This window comes from Mya arenaria, chromosome 5, assembly GCF_026914265.1.
Source record: "Mya arenaria isolate MELC-2E11 chromosome 5, ASM2691426v1".
NCBI classification, from domain to species: Eukaryota; Metazoa; Mollusca; class Bivalvia; order Myida; family Myidae; genus Mya; species Mya arenaria.
In genome coordinates, this window is record NC_069126.1 from 72212188 (window position 1) to 72239456 (window position 27269).

Below are 27269 nucleotides of genomic sequence, written 5' to 3' on the forward strand. Positions count from 1 at the left end.
TTCAATTGTCTCCATTACCCATTAACATGCTTAACATTACCAGTGACGCTTCTCATGTTTATATCAAACCTACCAAATGGTGTAGCAGATTAACTCTGCAACCTGTCTAAAATATTGGGCGTCACAGAAATTCACTGTTATCCAAACGATTCGATGTTGCAGCAATTTACTAAAATAACATGACAAAACAATACCCCCCACGGCCTTTAATGCTTCTTTGAACATTTGTATTTGGTGCAAGCCAAACGTACAAACATTGACAAAGTATTAATTCAGCTACCACCTAAGGGCATACATTTCAGTTGGAAGTCATAATTAATCAATTAAGAAGGAAAATTACTCCAATAAATGTTGCCCTAAACAGAGAGATTATACGAATCTTCCATGGCCGTGAGTGAAAGATATTTTACGGAGTCTCCGCAGAACACAATGTGCAAGGGCTGGGATGAATCTATCTTACACGAGCGGCTATGATAGATGCTTTTTCTCCGACCTTAGTTAAACAAAATACAGTAAAAATATCTTTTTTTCGCTGGAGTTATTTTGTGCTTAGTGCAAATAAATGCGTATAGATGTAATAATTTGTGGTTGTCATGAATTTGCGCGCAAGGATTTAGATTGTGTTAATAGTCAACTAGTTATTAGTTCTGAGGGGAGAGCAGAATTATTTCTTGAATGGAGGGAGAAAACCTTCTTATGGTGTCATTTGAAGCAAGAAATAATTGATTAGGATTTTAAATATTTCCACAAGACAAGGTTTCCATGATGCTGCATACGACTGTCTTCAACAAGGAAGGTAATTTTGTGATGACAATGAAAAAGAAGGTCAATACGAGTACTTGTTTTATCCCTGCCCTTTGGCAAGATAAGAATTTCTAGCACGGTCAAATTTTTATCTACTTATCTGAGGTGGAAGAAACACCATTCCAGAATGTTTGAAACAACTTACTATTATTTTCTGTTTGAATCAGTCATGTCTAGACCTTTATATATATACAACACGGTAATTATAATTTTGTTATACAATAAGACATCAAAAAGTTACATACCAATCAATCGTCCATAGATCTATAATATGATCGATGCATTTTGCATACACTACTTCAAATCCGTGACACACACAAAGCAAATTCATTTCCCAAGCAATCAATGAGTATTTAGTTTACCAAATAAGCTATATCTATATCTAAGTCATATTGCCGAAACCTCTCTTTATCAATTTACCAGGCAGAGCGACCAGATAGTATATCTAATAAAATTAAGATTTAATCTAAATAAATACGCATTTGAGATTAACGTTGTGTTTTGTAATAAATCGGAAATATACGTAATTGTTTATGTACTCACCTATGGATATCCTGCAAAATATAACTATCACAAAGGTAATTCTTAAGTGTAAGCTTGACATGACTGCATTATCATACATAATGAATGGAAAATACGTATACTTCAGTAGTTTGCTCAATAATCAGGAAGTTTAAATCTGTCCTAGTTTATTTAAAGCATACGACAGCAGATAGACTTCCTGATCGTATACACAACCTTGTGAAATCCTATGAAAGTTAGTGGAGTTATTTAAACGTAATGAAATACTCAATTTCTCAAGAAATAAATTCATGAGGTTGTTATTCATCTTCATGATTCATATCCCGTTTGGGGAATGTAAATTTAAATATGACGGAAGCTTATAGATATGTTGTGTTCGTTTCGATCTGAATTTTTGAAGAACGACGAATATCTGAAATTTTGAAATAAATATCAATATATCTATTCACCCTTCCATATCGAACATTTACTACAGGAGTGCATTGTGTTCAAAATGTTCTTAAGGTGTAAGTGTGGATCAGTGTGCACTGGTTACCTGGTTTCCCTTCGATTTGATGGTCATTCCTGGCGATAACACATACAGTTATTTGATAAAAAATAAAAAATAAAAAAAACATTTCTTTAATGTTCATGTAATTAGCGTTTGTTGCATTGCGGCAATCTTTTTATCTCGTTTACAGTTTGTCGGGGTTTAATCATTGTTCGTGTAACACGTGGATGGTTAAATACAAACCTTCATACCTGTATATACACAGATAATGGAAATTACAAGTTAACTTACATGAAATTGCGATCTTAAAATTGTTATCTGAAACACAATTGTTATCTACGTGTAGGCTGCATGTTTTTTTTGCAACTATTCGTTTTGGTACTTTTCTTGGCACGTTGTTCGTAATGACAACTTTTCGATCAAATTGAAGATGTTCGACTTAAGTCCATTTATCGAGATTTTCTTTAAACTGCAGGAAATCATAGTTAGGTTATGCTAGATCGTTGTTAGGAGTAGCCCCTTTGATAAATCTAAAGAAAAATATGTATGAATATTAGGGATGGAAACCGGATACCAAATCGGTATCCGGATATTCGTATCAAGTTTTCGAATTCTAATCGGATACTCGTATCAAATTGTTTTCATAATAAGAATCAGAATCAGAGTCAGAATCAGAATGTATTTTATTTGGATTTAAACATGTAGTTTATCATCCAAAAATATGTTACAATAATATGTACAAGTCAATAGTAAGTAAATACAAACACAATACAACAAACGTGTTATGTTAACCTATAATGGTATAATATATACAGCAGTATACTGCATAAAGTTACATTTAAGTATTGTTATTCACTTCAAAACTCAATGAGCAAATTTATTAACAATAACAGTAATAATAATAATAATAATAATAATAATAATAATAATAATAATAATAATAATAATAATAATAATCGCAAGAATGAATATATTAATGAAGTAACTCATCATAATCCGTTAAAACCAAAAATTAAATTAATAAGACTTTGCTGGAGGGTAAATTAATAACTTTCAAAACAATTATCATATTTACTAAAAAGGTTCCTTACACAGGTATGTGTATTTATATTTAGACAAAAAGAAGGCATTTATTTCAAATAGAGCTAAAATAACGAGGGGAGAGCATTAAAATAAATATGACTTCGAGAAGGAAACATTTACAATACATAGAATGTTAAAACAATGACAATCTTAACCTTGTAATACATTATCTCTAATTTTAATAGCACAACGTATATAAGTAATCATTTTATATAATACATCAGAGTTCTTGCATACAACAAGTTCAAGAAATTTGACCATATTTGGTCTTTGCATAACATGCGCCGGTAAATAGCGTTTACGGATAGTTTTATATTTTTGACAAACACACATAAAATGGAATTCATCTTCTATGTCCCCAGAATGACACACTTCACAACGTCTCTCATGTCTCTCTATACGATTGCGACCGTATCGTCCAGTTTCCACCCGTAGATTATGGCAAGATATCCTCATTTGTGTGAACAGTTTAAGCAAATGAGTAGGAATACTCGCACTTAGATATATTTCATATTCGAAGTCTCTTTTTATTTCCTTATAAACTATTAACACATAGTTTGATTGTAAATTACTTGTCCAGTCCTGGATAAAACAGTCTTTAATTCTTTGCTGGAACTCGTTTATAAATAGTTGAGTATTTATATGTGAGGCATTCTCCCAAACGTCACCAAAGCCGTATTTAAATAACAAGTTCTTAACATTAAATAACCAATTTTTCTTATTTGATTCTAAGTCCCGAAAAGACATCTCATATATTCTTTTTACAATACAATTTTTGGTACATAATAGTTTTGCCCAATACTTGATGATACGTGTGTAACGGTTAATGAAAGTGTTACTTTAGCAAGTTGTTATTTACAACGTTCAACAGCTAGCATGCGTTTTCAGTCAAAAGCGTTGTAATTGATCCTTCTGCTGCGTGCATACAAATGCACGTTAAACATTCGCTTACTTGTTACCGTTCGGATACGGTAGTTAATATGTAGACTTAAAGTGGCACTCTTATTCAAAATCAATACATACACATGTATAACAAACATAAATTTTGAGTGAAAAACCTTTAACTACTTTCAAAATAATGCATTTATGCAAACTATAAATTACATGCATTTATTCTTTTTGGTATATTAAAACAATTGTATTAATTATGTGAAAACTTATTTGGGAGTAAGAGTGCTTCTTTAAACAAACTTAAGGCACAACAAAATGCTTTAAATTTCTAAAACATTATTCTTCAAAGTTCAAATTGTTGTAAGTGAATTATAGAACTTCAGTTTAAATGAGTTTAGAAAAAAGTACAAGTGAAATAAGATATCAAATGACTTCTTTTAAGAAAGTTAGCTTTTTATATAAAGCATTTAATTAAATGGGTAGTTATATGTATATAATTCTGGAAGAGTCAGTTACTGTTCTTCTCGTGGTAAGTTGATATATCACAATAACACATTGTGTATGACCAAAACGAACTATACAGTGATGCAACAGGATTTGGCATTAATATATAGTTATAATTAAACATTCTATATGCAAGTAACGTAGAACTGAATGGATATAAAATATATAAATTTATATTGTTGAAACTATGCAGTAATTACCGTAAACATTCATAAGCGTATCGCCTTTGGCTTACAAGAAATGATGTGCATGTAAGAGTAGGCTAATACGTGAACACATGCAAAGAATATCAACGCGCTTAAATGAAAAAGGTTTTAAGCAGCTACTAACAGTGTTATCATCTCAAATGGAATAAAATCATAACAAGAAAACACATTTTAACAACGGAGAAAAACACGATCATTTTGAATACACCTGTTTACTTTCTTTGGTCTTAATTTTCTTGAATTTATTTTTCGAAAATATTTGAAAACTTAAAAACAGATAGGAACGTGAACACTGTGATAATTAACATAAAGGAGATGCCCAAATTTCGAAACTTGCAATTACAATTATGCATGTTTAAAAAACAGGACGGAATGAAATCAATAAGTATGAACACGAGTTTGCAAGAATGAGCATTTATTCATCTCAATTCAGTTCAAGCTAAAAATACCAACATTGACCTTGAGCATTTTAGAACATCTGCTATTGTTTTGTTGCGAACCTAACACACGCTAAACAAAACATTTTGACGTCATCAGTAAACGAATATCAGTCAAAACAAAAGTTTGAATTCTATACCAACAGAAAGAGCAACTATTTATCATCCATGTTTATGGTATATGATATAGACATATTAATCAGAAAGCCTAAGTATGGAATGCCAATGCGTAAAATCTACCGAATACCCCTCGTATATTGATGCATTGGCTTAATTATACACTATACGATGGCTATATTTGTCGGATGGAATGCTAGTTGTGACAAGGCTTGAGGTCAGAATCACAAAATAAAAGAAATGAAATATCTTATTTTGTCTTGTAAAGTCTACAAGTTTATAAAGTGTTTGCGGTGTGTGGACGGTGAGATTCAAACAAAGGCCACCGATAATCTATAAAAGATGTTCTTTATCGATGAGATAAACAATTGGCTTAAATCGACATTTTTCTGTATGTAATTTTCTATAATTTTATTAATCTTTGTAACACACGAGCCTCTGTAGTTTTCTATATTACAGATGTTCCTCAGTGTCCAACTGGTTTAACATATAGTTCAACGACATCGTAATCAGCTTCTATCGGGTGGATCAGTCACTTTAATGGTGGACTTAAGCAAGCATTTATCATTTTGTACAAAATGATTGAAAGTTCGAAATACTTGGTTCTTACGGCAGATGGGATTGATCAGAAGATACAGTACGAAATAATACTAACAGGATTAAACGACGGATCGACGTATGAAGTCATTCTTTTCTCAAGAAACGAAAAAGGAAACTGTAAACAAAATACTTCACTCCAATTCGACACTGAACTACTTGTCGGTATGTAACATATCAATCAAATGTAAACAAATATATTACAGCGATGAATGGTGATAGCTTACGTAGATATTCTAACAGAGAAGCTATAAAGTATCTTTAAACACTTTTCTTTTTTGCAGAAATCGACATTTTAAATCTAGCACTGTTCGGAGGTTTGGCTGTCGATATATTTGCACTTTTCTTGTTTCCGCCATCGTTGCGTTGATAAATAAATAATTTAACCCCGTCTTTCCGTACTGTTAACGTATTGATAAACATTGCTTTATATGGAAATTGAAATGCAATGCAACTAGGTCGTTTGAATGTTTTTAAAACTAAAATTATAAAATTATACCATGTACTTTATTCAGAAAATCATATTTTACCTTTGAGAACATTTTTTGTGAATAGTGCACGATATATATATAATGAATAATAGTTCAATAGAATACGTCGAAGGAAATAATTGAAATATGTTCTTGGTGTCGATCAAATATAACTGTTATAGCAACGTCTTCCTAATTTACATGTTCAGTGGATTAGTTAGTTTAATTAAGTGCTTCAACAAATGTTTGTGTTATTGCATTAAGCAAAATCGATTACAGAAAACATGATTCATTTATACGTTATATAGGCTCGAAAAGCGGTATTATTGCTCGTTCTTTCACGGGGTGCAATATTCAAATCATACAGCGATCATTTTTTCATAACTGAGGAAGTGTTAAAAGTCCACAAACACTCCTCTCAACTAATATAAAAGAATTTATTATTTAGTTGCTATTTCAAGCACCAGCTCATTTGACTCAAACCGGACTGTGTACATATTTTGTAAGATTTAGTATCACATCAAATCCCTAGACCACTAATCTGGACTTATGTAAAATAGAGGTTCACGTGTGTGTTATTATTAGATGCACAATTGTCATAAAAATAACTCATGTCTTAAATAATAGTCGCACTGTTCAATTTTAAAATCGTTTCACAAATGGTTTGCTTGGTTGTAATAACATAGTCAAGATGAGCTTAGACACTGCGGGATTTTTTTAAATATTTTTACGGAAACATTACTTGAATGATGTACAGAACCTATTATTGAGACAACATTGGGGTAATGAAGTACAGGAAGACAAAGTCTGATTTTCAAATAAAAACATTTTCACTGGAATGTGCCGTTTTAAATTCTAGTCCAATCTGAAATCGAATCCTGGAAAGTTTGGAAATTGTTATTCCAAAGAAATATCATATCTGTTTAAAAGTTTTATTTTCCTATAGAGGTTAGGATAATATTATTAATTAGATGTTTTTTCTTTCTTGGCAATATTAAATTCTTACTTACAAGATGAATTTGTAGTAGTTTACATGCTAAATTTTGCTATTGTTTAAATCTAGAACCACCAGCTGGAACCATTGGATATATAGCTGGTGGAACAACGGGAGGAATAGTGGCGGCGATTATTCTGATGATAGTTGTGGTCATTGTTTTGAGACGAAAGTACAACTTTGACTGTTTGTGTTCATTCAGGTTTTCTCGAAAAGGTAAAATTTCAAGTGCGAATATTTGATGTAGAAAATAACACTTGTACGATATAATATAATACAATTGAAATTACAGGATGTACTATAAATGGCCAGAATATCACTAAGAATGCCAGTTTAAATTCAATCTTTTTCAATTAATTTGGGTTTTGTGCATTGATGATCTCACGTTATACAATCAATTTCTCTCAACAAACACCCGAGTCTATAACAAGCCCTCTTAGACGGTCGTACGATGGCCTACAGATATAGGTGGTATTCATATATTCAAAATACAACGGAAGCTTGTCAATGTACTGCGCGACTTTTATTTCAAAATGTTTTGACTTTAAACAGTTTTTGTAACCATAAGCACTGTGAATCACGTTTAAAACTACCGGAAATAAATTACAACAATCATATCAGCTGTTCTGAATGAATCGGCGCTTTTTCTCGCTACCAAGATTCACTTATGACACAGCTATTAAAGCGGCACTTTTACTACGTGACTTAACATGCATAACTCCATGAATTTGCACATGTGGCCCTCAAATAATTGAGTTTCTACTGTGCAACTTTTAACACCGCGCAGTTGTATCTTAAAATACGAACCCTCTTTAAAGTGCGTTTGTTGCGTTCCGAGCAGCAATACCGACACTAGAAATTCCTCATACAACGAATCCCAGATGCTTCTATAGCAGTAATTGGGGATCTTGAGTGTATTAATCGTTCACGAAGTTCTTACGACTTGCATAATCCGAGAATCGACATCAGATGTATTGCTCCACCACAATACGCGCAGGGACCAAGTAACCACGCATCTCGACACACATTCTATACCGTTAATTGACAATGAACTAAAAATATATTCCACCTACTGCGCGGAGCATAATAGGACAGATAGGACGAGTCCATTATTTAGAGGTATACCTCTATCTATAGACTAGTTCATGTGTGATTCGAAGAGAGACAGTTATAAACACTGCCATGTCAATTGTACTCAAACAGTTAAAACACACTAAATGATTAAACGCTTTATATTTCAAAACTCATCACATTAATAAGTTGTACATATGTATCTTAAAATGAAATAATAACACTCTAGTCTTTGATGAACAATAGTTATGTTAAATGTTAATCTTTATAAGAATTCTAAGCTTTATACGTTTTCACTTACATACAAGTTATATTAAGTTTAAATATCTTGCCTCCAATATTTTTGTACATACCCAATTTAAACACATAATTCCCCAAATCGCACATACCATCCATGCGTCCTTTGGGTTGAACGCTGCCATAAACGTGACACGATATATTAAGTCTTTAATGCGATTTAGGCAACACCTACACACGATATGTAATCAGTGCTAAGATAATGTCATTTCACAGCAATGTATGTGCAAATAATCAAACTTACGTTTTCATCAATGTTACTCTTTCTTATATACTAATATAGACTTTGCAACTACGAATGAATCCTCGCAATCTTACATTAAATGCATACACCCTGCCAAAATACAAATTAAATACTTTAGATAAAAATAAGTGGTCTTATCATCTCTACGTGGAAATAAGCAGATTTTAACTCGGATAAAGGTCAATGAGCTATTGTACGAATATATCAGTCCAATTCAGCTACTTCTATACAATAATTGGAATTTCAAGAGACTGAGAGAATATTTTGTGTGGTCTTTCATTAAAGCATCCAATTTTACAAACGAATATGCACTTGTTATAAACATGAATATACATGGAACAAGGAATTGGGAAATAATCGAGCTATAAATTATATTTGATATTGGTTTTCAGATCTGTATCATGATGCACAAATAAAACAATAGATACGTAAGTCACCGTTTTAGTGAGTAAATACGAAGCAGATTTACTTATTACCCTGTATGCCAGTTCAGCTGTCTGTTTTTCCTCATGAACACACGTTAGAGTGTCTGAATTACGTTTTTTTGTTGATTTAGTCAAATCCAGTATGTCTTCTTCCTTTTTATTTAAATAAGGAATAAAATGATTTAGAAGCATCGATATGTTACAAAAACCTTAACTCTGTAACAAATGTTTCCAAATTGCCTTCTTTGAATAGAAATGTATGCTTGAACAAAACATATCGAAGCGGAATTGTTAAAGATATTGGACGAATTTGAATGAAACTTCGAACATCATTGGATGTGTTTTGAATAAAAATCAAATCTGTGTGACTAGTTTGTCACCAATTGGTCATTATATGAAAGAACAATATGTTGGTTGGTGTCAATACGTGTTTTACAATATAAAGCCCCATGATCTGTGGCCCACAAGTCTCAATGTACATTCAATTATGTTAAATATGATTTATAAAACATACGATGACGTTACTAATGCTTGGAACAGATGGTAATTTGCTATTGTATACAATACAATAACTCATTTTCCATTCACCTTACTTTCAAACTTACATGAACGGTGATGATCATCTTTGGATTATCTCTACATATGGTATGATCATTACGCATACATGAACTATTTGTTTGCAATGAATATAACTTGAAAACTCGCAGAGAAAACGATACGATTTTATAGCCTTTGTTTTTCGCATGGGTTATATTTGCATACTAACACCAGTTAAAATTTAAGATGACAACATACCCTAAAAAGTATCCCCCTGTTCACTATGCTATAGTTCGGGGTCCTTGTCACATCAAGTGATAACTTAAATGAATGCCTAAAATGTAAATTGTCAAACACATGCTCAAAACAATTGGCAGATGTTGCATAAAATATTTTTTGAACATTTTCAGAATAATGCGTCTATGCATATTGAAAACAATAATTTCCACCAAAGCAATGATAACACCGAACGTTTGTAGTATATAAAATCGCATTAAACATAATTAAATGTTTGTCTGAATAATGATGCTATAAAACCTTATGAAGCACAACAGATAACTGAAGTACGCTGTCACATTTACAGACAAGGAGCTGATACTCGTGGGTACAACCCAACTCAGACCTATGAAGACATTTCCATGGTAACGGATAGATTCCCGTACGCTGCTCTGGGTAAGATTTTAAACTTACTTATCTATAACGATTTTATTATTTGCAAAATTTGATTATAATACAAACTTATTTTAGGTTTTGAATGTTTGGTTCTAAGACAATTAATCTATCGGCGGGATAAATCATTTCTTTAAATGTCTCTGATTACATATATAATCTGTGTGATGTTGTAATCGCATTGGTTGTATCAGAGCTTAAGAAATGTCTAACATTTAAGTTTCATTTTGAAAAAAACACGATTGAATTGTGTATTTTTGATTGTATGTCACCTTTCTGTCTGAATTATTGATTGACATTGTAACTTAAAATATACAGTTAAAGACAGTCTGCAATTGTAATTATATAGATGCATGAATATATATGTATGATGATATACATACAAATCGTCATGTTGTTTTTAAATTCATTTTATTTTACAGATAATGGCGACCATGGGTGAGATAAACAAATGAAAATACTCCTTTGACTGTTCAAGACGTACACAAGTGTATAAATTGCAACATCGAGATAGTTGGCATTTTGTCTATCTTTGAAATATATTTCAACACCTATATTTCAACACCAACGGAATCGTCATTCTATGAAGTTCATAATGCATCACAAATTCGGCATCAATTCCTTCTTTTCTGCCATAGGACACTCTGCCGCTAATTGTGCTGCTTTAGTCATGGTTACAATATGACATATTTATCGTCAAAGTAACATCCAATGTACAGATAAATCGGCCGTGTAAACTACTCTTGGTAATGGTTGGTGATTCAATAACATTCTAGGTTATTATTTAGTACAAATAAATATCCAATTGGTTTGAGGACTACTTGTAGCAGATAACTGTAAGTGTTTGTAAATTTAGTTATAGTTGAATGGGAATGAATCAATAACGAAACTTTTATTATATGAAAATTTATTTTACTAAATTAGATCTGACATCCGGACAGAATAGATCTTTTTGGGGGCAATGATATTTAATTAGAGAATGAACTTTACGACATATATTCTAGTCAGGAATTTATGTTATGTACCGAACCAAAGCTCACTCAAACATACATACTATGTCTCTTTATGGCTCTGATACAAACAAATAGGTTCATCTAACATATAGCATAGTATTATCCATAAAATAGTTCAAATGATTTCACAGTAACTATTCAAAATATGCAAGCATTAAATTATCCTTCAAAATACTGGCTTCAGATGTTGTTCAATTTATTACATTAGATATCAGAAATACTTATACAACCGTAACCATAAAATGATTTAACGATATTTATTTTACAAATCATTGAAATACGATTATACAAATGTATACAGTATTTCGGTTTATGTAGTAGGTTGTACCGTTATCATTCAGTATATAACACATGGTCAAACATAAAAAGCATCTTCAGAATTGTCAAAGAAAGAATCATTATAGAATATGAAGAATAATAAATATCAATATTGCAGAACATACAATCATGCTTATAGAATGATTTTCAGTTATTATGAAATTCCCTTCATCACTTGTGCTCACTTCAATGTCTTAGTAAACTACTCCTGTCGCGAGAACTAATCTAGTTAAATCGTCTTAACTGCAAACGCGACGTCGATGCACGCCGGGCCACATTGACTTTAGTGTTTTGCTTTAACGTTATCATGCGATATATATCGGGTTAAAATAGTTAATAAACATGTTATGTTGTGTTTCAGCCCCGATAATTTGCACGTGTACACGCCGTTGGCTGCGACTGGTTCAAAGACAAAGTTTACTACGAAAATGTCAAAGGTACTAGCTATGTATACAATGAATATATGTTTTGTTAATCAGGTATTTTCATTCTTTAACATATGTTATCTGTTTATTGATATAGAACTTTTAAAGAAAAGATCAATTTGCTTTGAAAGCTATAGTTAGTATGAGCAATATTGTTTTAGTGTAATTAAACAGGAACATATAATGAAAATCACCAGCATTGTTTACATATAGGTGTATGTGTAACTTGATTTAAAACTTTCATTTTTGTCTTCGTTTCAATTTTTCAGCAGCATTCTTGCATCGTTTTTGTTCTGATTGATTTCTTTGTTTTGTAGATGATCCCGTTTACAACAACACAGTGCTTAAGAACCCGATACAGTCGGTACTATAGAAAAGTTACTGTAAACTAAAGCATGACGCTATAAAAGGACGTAAGAAGGAGTGAAGTTTTAGGGTTGTTGAACTTTTTCTTGCCTATGAAATGTTAAACATTCATTTTATAGTAAAGCAATGTGGACTCATTCTTTGTTAAGGATATCACAGCAATGAATTATTTGGAGTTATGCAAATACCTATTAATTTTCAACGTTCCATGGATAGGTGTCAGGTGTGTGTTTAATTATTTTTGTTCAAAAATCACTTACATTTAGTCCTTATTATATCATATATAAAAACATGCATGATGCTCTTTCATTTCTATTTTTTTATATTCTAATCTGAAGGGCTGCAGCTTAACTTCACGTTGGAACATCTGCAAATAATCCATATTACACAATATACAAGGATCGTCCAAAATAGCTTATAATTGATTTGTTTTTAAAGACGGAAAGACGAGAGAAAAACATTTAGTAAATATTTGACATAATCCTTTCTAAAATGTCTGAAAGTATCAAGGATGTACAGGCAAATTTATATTTTATATACATTTGAAACACATGATATGTTGCGTCGAGGCCAACACCGCGTTATCGGCGCATTATTCTTAATTGTCAATTACATCAACTCTTTCCAATCGCCACACTCAATACCAATCACCATTGTAATCATATTGTTATTGTAAAGATACTAAATTGATTTTTTAAATAATATAAATGCACACACTACTCAACAGAATGCTAATTTCACCTAATTGTTGAATTTCTCCAGACAGTTGCATGTGATATGTATGTTTACGACAATTAAAAAATGTAAATTGAAAAGGCTACTTAGAAAAATGTAAATATAGTTTTCACAAATGGATACATTTATATCATGTCTCTGGTACGCACAAAAACAAACACGTTCCAGTAAACTTCAATGGAGTCAGTTTGGGTCAGCGCAGGGTTTGCACGTGCAACTTGTGCAACTGTGAAATGCAGTTTTTGAGCCCAAATATAACATGCTTAACCAGACATTATTTAAAGAATAAATTTTAGACTAAAAGTGTTTTTTAAAACTTGCGATGCATAGACTAAGTCATGAACATCGCGTTAGGATTTTGGTAATGCTAGAGTGTGGACGAACACAAGATGCCGTCGCTGGACGTTTAAATGTGTCTCTTTCGATAATTTCATGCTTAAAAAACAGCGAGTAAATGTAACAGTAAGTGTGTACGACAGGCCAAGATCTGGTGCACATTTTTTCCAAGGGACCCTGACTGCCCGAACATATATTGACTAAATCGTTGAACTAGTAGTCGTGCGGATAGTAATTTTCAGCAAAACAAAGTAAATCCTCATAAAACACGACTTACCTTTAAGTTTTTACACCTTAACTTCATAGAAACGCATCCGTGGTCCTCTGTTTAACCTGACTGCGACCCAATATAACTCTCCGTGATGAGTGGTACCGCATTACCGTGAACCTCGCGCGCAAGTTTTGTTGGTTTATGGGGCGTTGACTAATGCAGTTGTTGCCAATCCTGGAGGTCATATCCGATACTGATGTATTGTGGAGACGATCATAAAATACATTACATTCATGATTGCTTCGTGACTTTCTGCATAATTTGATTACTATTGTATTACTATTTGATTATTATTTTTACATTTGTTAATCGTTTCGTGTAGATAATTAAATACAACACTTATACTACAATTGTAGCCTTTTTTATTTGCACCAGCTAAGGAACACGAACTTAACCGAGCATGACAAAAAGACATTTGACCTTTTTTAATAAGAAAACAACGTTAGGTTACTTTTTGAATGCGAGTGCGCCTGGCTGAAATTGAAATTAAGAAAAATAAAGATGTTCACGAGTTCAAGTTTCCGAGTTATAAGATTACAGTGGACCGCAGCGCCATTTGGCGTCGACACTTTTAATCCGAATTAAAATCGATATTGTTCTCTAAAATATTGATGTGCCCAAGCACTTACGGACAGTGTTGTTAATGTAAATCAGATAGATGAACCATTTACGGATGAACAAATATTATATTTATAAGTACAGTATTTACATGAAAGTTATTAATATTACGAAGTTATATTGAAAAGTAATTTAATTATATATTTACCCCCATTCTACTTAGATCATGTTAACATTTGGTGGCGCAAAAATATTATAAACTGACATTAGATTTGCATTTGTCAAAATGCCATTTAGATATGTAATACTAGTATCCCACCTGGTAATTCAAGCATATAATGATTTTTTATTTAATATTAACATGTTTTAAAATCTAAGACGATGGATTATAGCTTCCTTCGATATGTTTTTTTTCAAACATATATTTGTTTTCTCTCGCCACCGGTGCGACGATATATCCATTTTTCATGTATTTATTGATCGTAACTTTTTTGTACTCGCAAGATGTCAGCTATTTGTTTGCGTAACTTCCACCGTTTTAAGGTCAAGATCTATGTTTCTATCATTATATGTATAAATCATGTATATAGAGACTCATCCTTTTGATTTGTGTATGTATATATTAAAAATATGAAAGCTTTGTCCAGAGCCTTTCTTTGCATCAGTAGCGAACATTTTCAAGATGGCTGCCATACATATATTAAAACGATCTTTTATTTGGCGGTCACAGGATTGCCACTGGATTTGTTTGCATCGCCAACGTTTTGGGTGGCATTGCAAGCAATTTTCATGGTAGTGGCGTTCCGTCAAACTATGGTTACTGTGCGAGTATAAAAGCGCCACGATTTTCGTTGGTAGCAGTCTGAGTCAACCATTTGTTTTTAGAGCCGAACCACATTAAGTTCGATGAAGTAATAAACCTGATTTTAGCTGAAACAACATATAAAACCAACAAACGTATGGCTTGGTATAATTTATTCTCAGTAAGCATATAACTTAAATAAACTTGCATAATTTTACATTCATTCGTAATTTTACAACCGTTCCGTTTTGATAGCATTGATATATAGCATTTACAGAACAAACATGTATTTTAGATAACAAGGATAGATAGCAATGTAGTACATTATACATTATTATGATTTTTATGTATATTATTACTGAATGATCAATTGTACTCAGTTTGTCTGTTTTTGTGCCTTAATAAAATACAACTGTTAAACTAAAAAGCTGTTTTTCAAAACGCGATTGGAATTTGTAGAGGCTACAACATTGTCTAGTTAAGATCAGTGTGAGTAGGTTTCCTGAGATCAAACTGAGCTTGTTAGCGTGGTTCACAAGAAGTTAAAATTGAATATTGTGTTATAACTGGTGTCCTCATATATTTGTGTCAAGTACATTTCACTAGCGTGAAACTAGGATTTAAGAAAATATTTTACTGATTCAATTTATACCAAACATGTTTACATACGGGTGTGTTATGCAGTACGCTTAATACAAATACACATTTCATTTGACTATAATGCCACGGTAATTTGGATGTCAACAGGGAACTTACTATACGCATTAAAACCATTTTGAAGAACTAGTCTAAATAAATATTTAAATAGCAGTAACTACAAGCTTTAGAACGATAATTAATTTTCTAATTGAATGTTTGTGGATCTATGAGCGACTTAGAAGAGGAATTTGTGTTTAATTTATCAACACCTTACCATTGCCCTTTAGATGTTGTACAAATAAAGAAAAAGACAGTGTACAACAATAAATATATCAGACATTAGAAAGTGTTTTTCACCAGAATACTTATACTATAAACTGATCGCAATGTTTCAGAGAATTATCGATTAAAGTCATAAACTGATTCCTGGTGCAACACTAATAAAATAGTTTATTTGTTTATTATTATTATAATTATTATTATTATTATTATTATTATTGATTTATACTAAACATTGAAACTGTTCGATGAACTGTTACATTTACTCGCTGTTATAAGCATGAAATTATCGAAAGAGACACATTTAAACGTCCAGCGACGGCATCTTGTGTTCGTCCACACTCTAGCATTACCAAAATCCTAACGCGATGTTCATGACTTAGTCTATGCATCGCAAGTTTTAAAAAACACTTTTAGTCTAAAATTTATTCTTTAAACTAATGTCTGGTTAAGCATGTTATATTTGGGCTCAAAAACTGCATTTCACAGTTGCACAAGTTGCACGTGCAAACCCTGCGCTGACCCAAACTGACTCCATTGAAGTTTACTGGAACGTGTTTGTTTTTGTGCGTACCAGAGACATGATATAAATGTATCCATTTGTGAAAACTATATTTACATTTTTCTAAGTAGCCTTTTCAATTTACATTTTTTAATATTGTCGTAAACATACATATCACATGCAAACTGTCTGGAGAAATTCAACAATTAGGTGAAATTAGCATTCTGTTGAGTAGTGTGTGCATTTATATTATTTAAAAAATCAATTTAGTATCTTTACAATAACAATATGATTACAATGGTGATTGGTATTGAGTGTGGCGATTGGAAAGAGTTGATGTAATTGACAATTAAGAATAATGCGCCGATAACGCGGTGTTGGCCTCGACGCAACATATCATGTGTTTCAAATGTATATAAAATATAAATTTGCCTGTACATCCTTGATACTTTCAGACATTTTAGAAAGGGATTATGTCAAATATTTACGTAAATGTTTTTCTCTCGTCTTTCCGTCTTTAAAAACAAATCAATTATAAGCTATTTTGGACGATCCTTGTATATTGTGTAATATGGATTATTTGCAGATGTTCCAACGTGAAGTTAAGCTGCAGCCCTTCAGATTAGAATATAAAAAAATAGAAATGAAAGAGCATCATGCATGTTTTTATATATGATATAATAAGGACTAAATGTAAGTGATTTTTGAACAAAAATAATTAAACACACACCTGACACCTATCCATGGAACGTTGAAAATTGCATAACTCCAAATAATTCATTGCTGTGATATCCTTAACAAAGAATGAGTCCACATTGCTTTACTATAAAATGAATGTTTAACATTTCATAGGCAAGAAAAAGTTCAACAACCCTAAAACTTCACTCCTTCTTACGTCCTTTTATAGCGTCATGCTTTATAGTTTACAGTAACTTTTCTATAGTACCGACTGTATCGGGTTCTTAAGCACTGTGTTGTTGTAAACGGGATCATCTACAAAACAAAGAAATCAATCAGAACAAAAACGATGCAAGAATGCTGCTGAAAAATTGAAACGAAGACAAATATGAAAGTTTTAAATCAAGTTACACATACAACCTGTTATGTAAACAATGCTGGGTGATTTTCATTATATGTTCCTGTTTAATTACACTAAAACAATATTGCTCATACTAACTATAGCTTTCAAAGCAAATTGATCTTTTCTTTAAAAGTTCTATATCAATAAACAGATAACATATGTTAAAGAATGAAAATACCTGATTAACAAAACATATATTCATTGTATACATAGCTAGCACCTTTGACATTTTCGTAGTAAACTTGTGTCTTTGAACCAGTCGCAGCCAACGGCGTGTACACGTGCAAATTATCGGGGCTGAAACACAGCACATAACATGTTTATTAACTATTTTAACCCGATATAAATCGCATGATAACGTTAAAGCAAAAACACTAAAGTCAATGTGGCCCGGCGTGCATCGACGTCGCGTTTGCAGTTAAGACGATTTAACTAGATTAGTTCTCGCGACAGGAGTAGTTTACAAAGACATTGAAGTGAGCACAAGTGATGAAGGGAATTTCATAATAACTGAAAATCATTCTATAAGCATGATTGTATGTTCTGCAATATTGATATGTATATATTCTTCATATTCTTATAATGATTCTTTCTTTGACAATTCTGAAGATGCTTTTTATGTTTGACCATGTGTTATATACTGAATGATAACGGTACAACCTACTACATAAACCGAAATACTGTATACATTTGTATAATCGTATTTCAATGATTTGTAAAATAAATATCGTTAAATCATTTTATGGTTACGGTTGTATAAGTATTTCTGATATCTAATGTAATAAATTGAACAACATCTGAAGCCAGTATTTTGAAGGATAATTTAATGCTTGCATATTTTGAATAGTTACTGTGAAATCATTTGAACTATTTTATGGATAATACTATGCTATATGTTAGATGAACCTATTTGTTTGTATCAGAGCCATAAAGAGACATAGTATGTATGTTTGAGTGAGCTTTGGTTCGGTTACATAACATAAATTCCTGACTAGAATATATGTCGTAAAGTTCATTCTCTAATTGAATATCATTGCCCCCAAAAAGATCTATTCTGTCCGGATGTCAGATCTAATTTAGTAAAATAAATTTTCATATAATAAAAGTTTCGTTATTGATTCATTCCCATTCAACTATAACTAAATTTACAAACACTTACAGTTATCTGCTACAAGTAGTCCTCAAACCAATTGGATATTTATTTGTACTAAATAATAACCTAGAATGTTATTGAATCACCAACCATTACCAAGAGTAGTTTAATACACGGCCGATTTATGTGTACATTGGATGTTACTTTGACGATAAATATTGTAACCATGACTAAAGCAGCACAATTAGCGGCAGAGTGTCCTATGGCAGAAAAGAAGGAATTGATGCCGAATTTGTGATGCATTATGAAATTCATAGAATGACGATTCCGTTGGTGTTGAAATATAGGTGTTGAAATATATTTCAAAGATAGACAAAATGCCAACTATCTCGATGTTGCAATTTATACACTTGTGTACGTCTTGAACTGTCAAAGGAGTATTTTCATTTGTTTATCTCACCCATGGTCGCCATTATCTGTAAAATAAAATGAATTTAAAAACAACATGACGATTTGTATGTATATCATCATACATATATAATCATGTATCTATATAATTACAATTGCAGACTGTCTTTAAATGTATATTTTAAGTTACAATGTCAATCAATAATTCAGACAGAAAGGTGACATACAATCAAAAATACACAATTCAATCGTGTTTTTTTTCAAAATGAAACTATAAATGTTAGACATTTCTTAAGCTCTGATACAACCAATGCGATTACAACAGCACACAGATTATATATGTAATCAGAGACATTTAAAGAAATGATTTATCCCGCCGATGGATTAATTGTCTTAGAACCAAACATTCAAAACCTAAAATAAGTTTGTATTATAATCAAATTTTGCAAATAATAAAATCGTTATAGATAAGTAAGTTTAAAATCTTACCCAGAGCAGCGTACGGGAATCTATCCGTTACCATGGAAATGTCTTCATAGGTCTGAGTTGGGTTGTACCCACGAGTATCAGCTCCTTGTCTGTAAATGTGACAGCGTACTTCAGTTATCTGTTGTGCTTCATAAGGTTTTATAGCATCATTATTCAGACAAACATTTAATTATGTTTAATGCGATTTTATATACTACAAACGTTCGGTGTTATCATTGCTTTGGTGGAAATTATTGTTTTCAATATGCATAGACGCATTATTCTGAAAATGTTCAAAAAATATTTTATGCAACATCTGCAATTGTTTTGAGCATGTGTTTGACAATTTACATTTTAGGCATTCATTTAGTTATCACTTGATGTGACAAGGACCCCGAATTATAGCATAGTGAACAGGGGGATACTTTTTAGTGTATGTTGTCATCTTAAATTCAACTGGTGTTAGTATGCAAATATAACCCATGCGAAAAACAAAGGCTATAAAATCGTATCGTTTTCTCTGCGAGTTTTCAAGATATTCATTGCAAACAAATAGTTCATGTATGCGTAATGATCATACCATATGTAGAGATAATCCAAAGATGATCATCACCGTTCATGTAAGTTTGAAAGTAAGGTGAATGGAAAATGAGTTATTGTATTGTATACAATAGCAAATTACCATCTGTTCCAAGCATTAGTAACGTCATCGTATGTGTTATAAATCATATTTAACATAATTGAATGTACATTGAGACTTCGGGGCCACAGATCATGGGGCTTTATATTGTAAAACACGTATTGACACCAACCAACATATTGTTCTTTCATATAATGACCAATTTGTGACAAACTAGTCACACAGATTTGATTTTTATTCAAAACACATCCAATGATGTTCGAAGTTTCATTCAAATTCGTCCAATATCTTTAACAATTCCGCTTCGATATGTTTTGTTCAAGCATGCGTTTCTATTCAAAGAAGGCAATTTGGAAACATTTGTTACAGAGTTAAGGTTTTTGTAACATATCGATGCTTCTAAATCATTTTATTCCTTATTTAAATAAAAAGGAAGAAGACATACTGGATTTGACTAAATCAACAAAAAACGTAATTCAGACACTCTTAACGTGTGTTCATGAGGAAAAACAGACAGCTGAACTGGCATACAGGGTAATAAGTAAATCTGCTTCGTATTTACTCACTAAAACGGTGACTTACGTATCTATTGTTTTATTGTGCGTGCATCATGATACAGATCTGAAAACCAATATCAAATATAATTTATAGCTCGATTATTTCCCAATTCCTTGTTCCATGTATATTCATGTTTATAACAAGTGCATATTCGTTTGTAAAATTGGATGCTTTAATGAGAAGACCACACAAAATATTCTCTCAGTCTCTTGAAATTCCAATTATTGTATAGAAGTAGCTGAATTGGACTGATATATTCGTACAATAGCTCATTGACCTTATCCGAGTTAAAATCTGCTTATTTCCACGTAGAGATGATAAGACCACTTATTTTTATCTAAAGTATTTAATTTGTATTTTGGCAGGGTGTATGCATTTGATGTAAGATTGCGAGAATTCATTCGTAGTTGCAAAGTCTATATTAGTATATAAGAAAGAGTAACATTGATGAAAACGTAAGTTTGATTATTTGCACATACATTGCTGTGAAATGACATTATCTTAGCACTGATTACATATCGTGTGTAGGTGTTGCCTAAATCGCATTAAAGACTTAATAATATCGTGTCACGTTTATGGCAGCGTTCAACCCAAAGGACGCATGGATGGTATGTGCGATTTGGGGAATTATGTATTTAAATTGGGTATGTACAAAAATATTGGAGGCAAGATATTTAAACTTAATATAACTTGTATGTAAGTGAAAACGTATAAAGCTTAGAATTCTTATAAAGATTAACATTTAACATAACTATTGTTCATCAAAGACTAGAGTGTTATTATTTCATTTTAAGATACATATGTACAACTTATTAATGTGATGATTTTGAAATATAAAGCGTTTAATCATTTAGTGTGTTTTAACTGTTTGAGTACAATTGACATGGCAGTGTTTATAACTGTCTCTCTTCGAATCACACATGAACTAGTCTATAGATAGAGGTATACCTCTAAATAATGGACTCGTCCTATCTGTCCTATTATGCTCCGCGCAGTAGGTGAAATATATTTTTAGTTCATTGTCAATTAACGGTATAGAATGTGTGTCAGAGATGCGTGGTTACTTGGTCCCTGCGCGTATTGTGGTGGAGCAATACATCTGATGTCGATTCTCGGATTATGCAAGTCGTAAGAACTTCGTGAACGATTAATACACTCAAGATCCCCAATTACTGCTATAGAAGCATCTGGGATTCGTTGTATGTGGAATTTCTAGTGTCGGTATTGCTGCTCGGAACGCAACAAACACACTTTAAAGAGGGTTCGTATTATAAGATACAACTGCGCGGTGTTAAAAGTTGCACAGTAGAAACTCAATTATTTGAGGGCCACATGTGCAAATTCATGGAGTTATGCATGTTAAGTCACGTAGTAAAAGTACCGCTTTAATAGCTGTGTCATAAGTGAATCTTGGTAGCGAGAAAAAGCGCCGATTCGTTCAGAACAGCTGATATGATTGTTGTAATTTATTTCCGGTAGTTTTAAACGTGATTCACAGTGCTTATGGTTAAAAAACTGTTTAAAGTCAAAACATTTTGAAATAAAAGTCGCGCAGTACATTGACAAGCTTCCGTTGTATTTTGAATATACGAATACCACCTATATCTGTAGGCCATCGTACGATCGTCTAAGAGGGCTTGTTATAGACTCGGGTGTTTGTTGAGAGAAATTGATTGTATAACGTGAGATCATCAATGCACAAAACCCAAATTAATTGAAAAAGATTGAATTTAAACTGGCATTCTTAGTGATATTCTGGCCATTTATAGTACATCCTGTAATTTCAATTGTATTATATTATATCGTACAAGTGTTATTTTCTACATCAAATATTCGCACTTGAAATTTTACCTTTTCGAGAAAACCTGAATGAACACAAACAGTCAAAGTTGTACTTTCGTCTCAAAACAATGACCACAACTATCATCAGAATAATCGCCGCCACTATTCCTCCCGTTGTTCCACCAGCTATATATCCGATGGTTCCAGCTGGTGGTTCTAGATTTAAACAATAGCAAAATTTAGCATGTAAACTACTACAAATTCATCTTGTAAGTAAGAATTTAATATTGCCAAGAAAGAAAAAACATCTAATTAATAATATTATCCTAACCTCTATAGGAAAATAAAACTTTTAAACATATATGATATTTCTTTGGAATAACAATTTCCAAACTTTCCAGGATTCGATTTCAGATTGGACTAGAATTTAAAACGGCACATTCCAGTGAAAATGTTTTTATTTGAAAATCAGACTTTGTCTTCCTGTACTTCATTACCCCAATGTTGTCTCAATAATAGGTTCTGTACATCATTCAAGTAATGTTTCCGTAAAAATATTTAAAAAAATCCCGCAGTGTCTAAGCTCATCTTGACTATGTTATTACAACCAAGCAAACCATTTGTGAAACGATTTTAAAGTCTGAACAGTGCGACTATTATTTAAGGCAAATGAGTTATTTTTATGACAATTGTGCATCTAATAATGACACACACGTGAACCTCTATTTTACATAAGTCCAGATTAGTGGTCTAGGGATTTGATGTGATACTAAATCTTACAAAATATGTACACAGTCCGGTTTGAATCAAATCAGCTGATGCTTGAAATAGCAACTCAATAAAAAAAATCATTTATATCAGTTGAGAGGAGTGTTTGTGGACTTTTAACACTTCCTCGGGTATGAAAAAATGATCGCTGTAATTCCAATATTGCACCCCATGAAAGAACGAGCAATAATACCGCTTTTCGAGCCTATCTACCGTATTAATGAATCATGTTTTCTGTAATCGATTTTGCTTAATGCAATAACACAAACATTTGTTGAAGCACTAAATTAAACTAACTAATCCACTGAACATGTAAATTAGGAAGACGTTGCTATAACAGTTATATTTGATCGACACCAAGAACATATTTCAATTATTTCCTTCGACGTATTCTATTGAACTATTATTCATTATATATATATCGTGCACTATTCACAAAAATTATTCTCAAAGGTAAAATATGATTTTCTGAATAAAGTACATGGTATAATTTTATAATTTTAGTTTTAAAAATATTCAAACGACCTAGTTGCATTGCATTTCAATTTCCATATAAAGCAATGTTTATCAATACGTTAACAGTACGGAAAGACGGGGTTAAATTATTTATTTATCAACGCAACGATGGCGGAAACAAGAAAAGTGCAAATATATCGACAGCCAAACCTCCGAACAGTGCTAGATTTAAAATGTCGATTTCTGCAAAAAAGAAAAGTGTTTAAATATACTTTATAGCTTCTCTGTTAGAATATCTACGTAAGCTATCACCATTCATCGCTGTAATATATTTGTTTACATTTGATTGATATGTTACATACCGACAAGTAGTTCAGTGTCGAATTGGAGTGAAGTATTTTGTTTACAGTTTCCTTTTTCGTTTCTTGAGAAAAGAATGACTTCATACGTCGATCCGTCGTTTAATCCTGTTAGTATTATTTCGTACTGTATCTTCTGTCAATCTCATCTGCCGTAAGAACCAAGTATTTCGAACTTTCAATCATTTTGTACAAAATGATAAATGTTTGCTTAAGTCCACCATTAAAGTGACTGATCCACCGATAGAAGCTGATGACGATGTCGTTGCACTATATGTTAAACCAGTTGGACACTGAGGAACATCTGTAATATAGAAAACTACAGAGGCTTGTGTGTTACAAAGATTAATAAAATTATAGAAAATTACATACAGAAAATGTCGATTTAAGCCAATTGTTTATCTCATCGATAAAGAACATCTTTTATAGATTATCGGTGGCCTTTGTTTGAATCTCACCGTCCACACACCGCAAACACTTTATAAACTTGTAGACCTTACAAGACAAAATAAGATATTTCATTTCTTTTATTTTGTGATTCTGACCTCAAGCCTTGTCACAACTAGCATTCCATCCGACAAATATAGCCATAGTATAGTGTATAATTAAGCACAATGCATCAATATACGAGGGGTATTCGGTAGATTTTACGCATTGGCATTCCGTACTTAGGCTTGCTGATTAATATGTCTATATCATATACCATAAACATGGATGATAAATAGTTGCTCTTTCTGTTGGTATAAAATTCAAACCTTTGTTTTGACTGATATTCGTTTACTGATGACGTCAAAATGTTTTGTTTAGCGTGTGTTAGGTTCGCAACAAAACAATAGCAGATGTTCTAAAATGCTCAAGGTCAATGTTGGTATTTTTAGCTTGAACTGAATTGAGATGAATAAATGCTCATTCTTGCAAACTCGTGTTCATACTTATTGATTTCATTCCGTCCTGTTTTTTAAACATGCATAATTGTAATTGCAAGTTTCGAAATTTGGGCATCTCCTTTATGTTACTTATCACAGTGTTCACGTTCCTATCTGTTTTTAAGTTTTCAATTATTTTCGAAAAATAAATTCAAAAAATTAAGACCAAAGAAAGTAAACAGGTGTATTCAAAATGATCGTGTTTTTCTCCGTTGTTAAAATGTGTGTTCTTGTTATGATTTTATTCCATTTGAGATGATAACACTGTTAGTAGCTGCTTAAAACCTTTTTCATTTAAGCGCGTTGATATTCTTTGCATGTGTTCACGTATTAGCCTACTCTTACATGCACATCATTTCTTGTAAGCCAAAGGCGATACGCTTATGAATGTTTACGGTAATTACTGCATAGTTTCAACAATATAAATTTATTATTTTATATCCATTCAGTTCTACGTTACTTGCATATAGGATGTTTAATTATACCTAAATATTAATGCCAAATCCTGTTGCATCACTGTATAGTTCGTTTTGGTCATACACAATGTGTTATTGTGATATATCAACTGGCCACGAGAAGAATTACTGACTCTTTCAGAATTATATAAATATAGTTACCGATTGAATTAAATGCTTTATATAAAAAGTTAATTTTCTTAAAATAATTAAGTTGATATCTTTTTTCACTTGTACTTTTTTCTAAACTCATTTAAACTGAAGTTCTATAATTCACTTACAACAATTTGAACTTTGAAGAATAATGTTTTAGAAATTTTAAGCATTTTGTTGTGCCTTAAGTTTGTTTAAAGAAGCACTCTTACTCCCAAATAAGTTTTCACATAATTAATACAATTGTTTTAATATACCAAAAAGAATAAATGCATGTAATTTATAGTTTGCATAAATGCATTATTTTGAAAGAAGTTAAAGGTTTTTCACTCAAAATTTATGTTTGTTATACATGTGTATGTATTGATTTTAAATAAGAGTGCCACTTTAAGTCTACATATTAACTACCGTATCCGAACGGTAACAAGTAAGCGAATGTTTAACGTGCATTTGTATGCAGAAGGATCAATTACAACGCTTTTGACTGAAACGCATGCTAGCTGTTGAACGTTGTAAATAACAACTTGCTAAAGTAACACTTGCTAAAACACCCACAGCCTTTTCTGCTCGTGTATAACAAACTCAGGTAGAAGATACTGTAGATATTTCTTAAATCAATATTATTTATTTCACTCTAATGTTGGGTGTTGTTTAGGTGATGAAAAACAAATTATTTCATATTTAGATATTATTTTAGGAATTTTCCTTAACGAAATCAACTTAATTTTACATATTTAGATAACATTTAAAGTGAAGTCAGTGCAAAAACTAATCGATTAGACAAACAAATGTTTTTCTTGTTAAATACATTTTTTTTATCTATACTATAATTATGAAATACTTTTTTGTTGATTAATAATGATTTCATCTAAAAGAACTTGTATTATATTTCAGTTTAATAATATAAAAAATGGTAATATTTAAGTTTTATAAAACTTGAAAATAAATGCTTAAACTTTCAAAAAGAGTATTTATTATATCACTCTAAAATTAACTTTTACCGTATTTAACGGAAGTCTTTGCGAGTAATAATAAAATATATGGCATAGATTTCATAATGACGATAAGTAAACTCAGAACTGATGCATTTTATTAATTTTTATTTATGTTACAAACAGAAAATGTTTTTGTTTATTTCTTTATTTAAAGATATAAGAACATTTAGGAAAAATTAAATTGTGCAAGTCCATACAAGTTGCACTTGCATGTACATTTTTTCCATGTTAACAATTCACCGATGTTTCACATGTAAAACGTACCATTTAATGCATTTTATAGTCATTATTTTCCTTTCGTTTTTTTTTTCTTTCCAAAGATAAAAAGGATTTATACAACCACAATTAAATAAAAGAGTTACAGAAAACAGTTTAACAGCTTGTAAACAACATCCTACAGCCATTTAAGGTCAATTTATTAGTTTTCGGGTCGAAGTCATTTTAAAAGAGTGCTAGTGCCGACTTAAAAATCATTTAAATTCATTTTGTGATCAATATTAAAAATGTGAAAAGTTCTGAACATGT

General features: G+C 31.7%; 2 protein-coding genes and 1 long non-coding RNA gene across 6 annotated transcripts in view; 1 reads left to right on the top strand and 2 right to left on the bottom strand.

The window, feature by feature from the left end:
• Window positions 1-1466, bottom strand: part of LOC128233540 (uncharacterized) — a 36637-nt gene extending 35171 nt beyond the window's left edge. For all 3 annotated transcript variants that reach the window (XM_052947257.1, XM_052947255.1, XM_052947256.1), the window contains exon 1: window positions 1348-1466. In XM_052947257.1, the coding sequence (XP_052803217.1) occupies window positions 1348-1426 (79 nt within the window). In that variant the 5' untranslated portion in view covers window positions 1427-1466. The remainder of the gene's footprint in view (window positions 1-1347) is intronic.
• Window positions 1467-5524: 4058 nt separating this feature from the next.
• LOC128233461 (uncharacterized) lies at window positions 5525-12928 on the top strand. Its single transcript, XR_008260695.1, has 7 exons — window positions 5525-5816; window positions 7185-7331; window positions 9120-9155; window positions 10273-10361; window positions 10781-10796; window positions 12051-12126; window positions 12432-12928. It is a non-coding gene; the product is annotated as an uncharacterized LOC128233461 (long non-coding RNA).
• Window positions 12929-15348: 2420 nt separating this feature from the next.
• Window positions 15349-27269, bottom strand: part of LOC128234164 (hemicentin-1-like) — a 45444-nt gene continuing 33523 nt past the window's right edge. The window contains exons 9-14 of one of the 2 annotated variants that reach the window (XM_052948201.1): window positions 24219-24519; window positions 22702-22848; window positions 19674-19762; window positions 19237-19252; window positions 17904-17980; window positions 15349-17595 (exon numbers count right to left, since the gene is read on the bottom strand). In XM_052948201.1, coding sequence (XP_052804161.1) covers window positions 24398-24519 — 122 coding nt within the window. In that variant the 3' untranslated portion in view covers window positions 15349-17595; window positions 17904-17980; window positions 19237-19252; ... (1 more) ...; window positions 22702-22848; window positions 24219-24397. Of the gene's footprint in view, window positions 17596-17903; window positions 17981-19236; window positions 19253-19673; window positions 19763-20875; window positions 20914-22701; window positions 22849-24218; window positions 24520-27269 lie in introns of those variants that run through there. The other variant, XM_052948202.1, reaches the window with a different exon arrangement.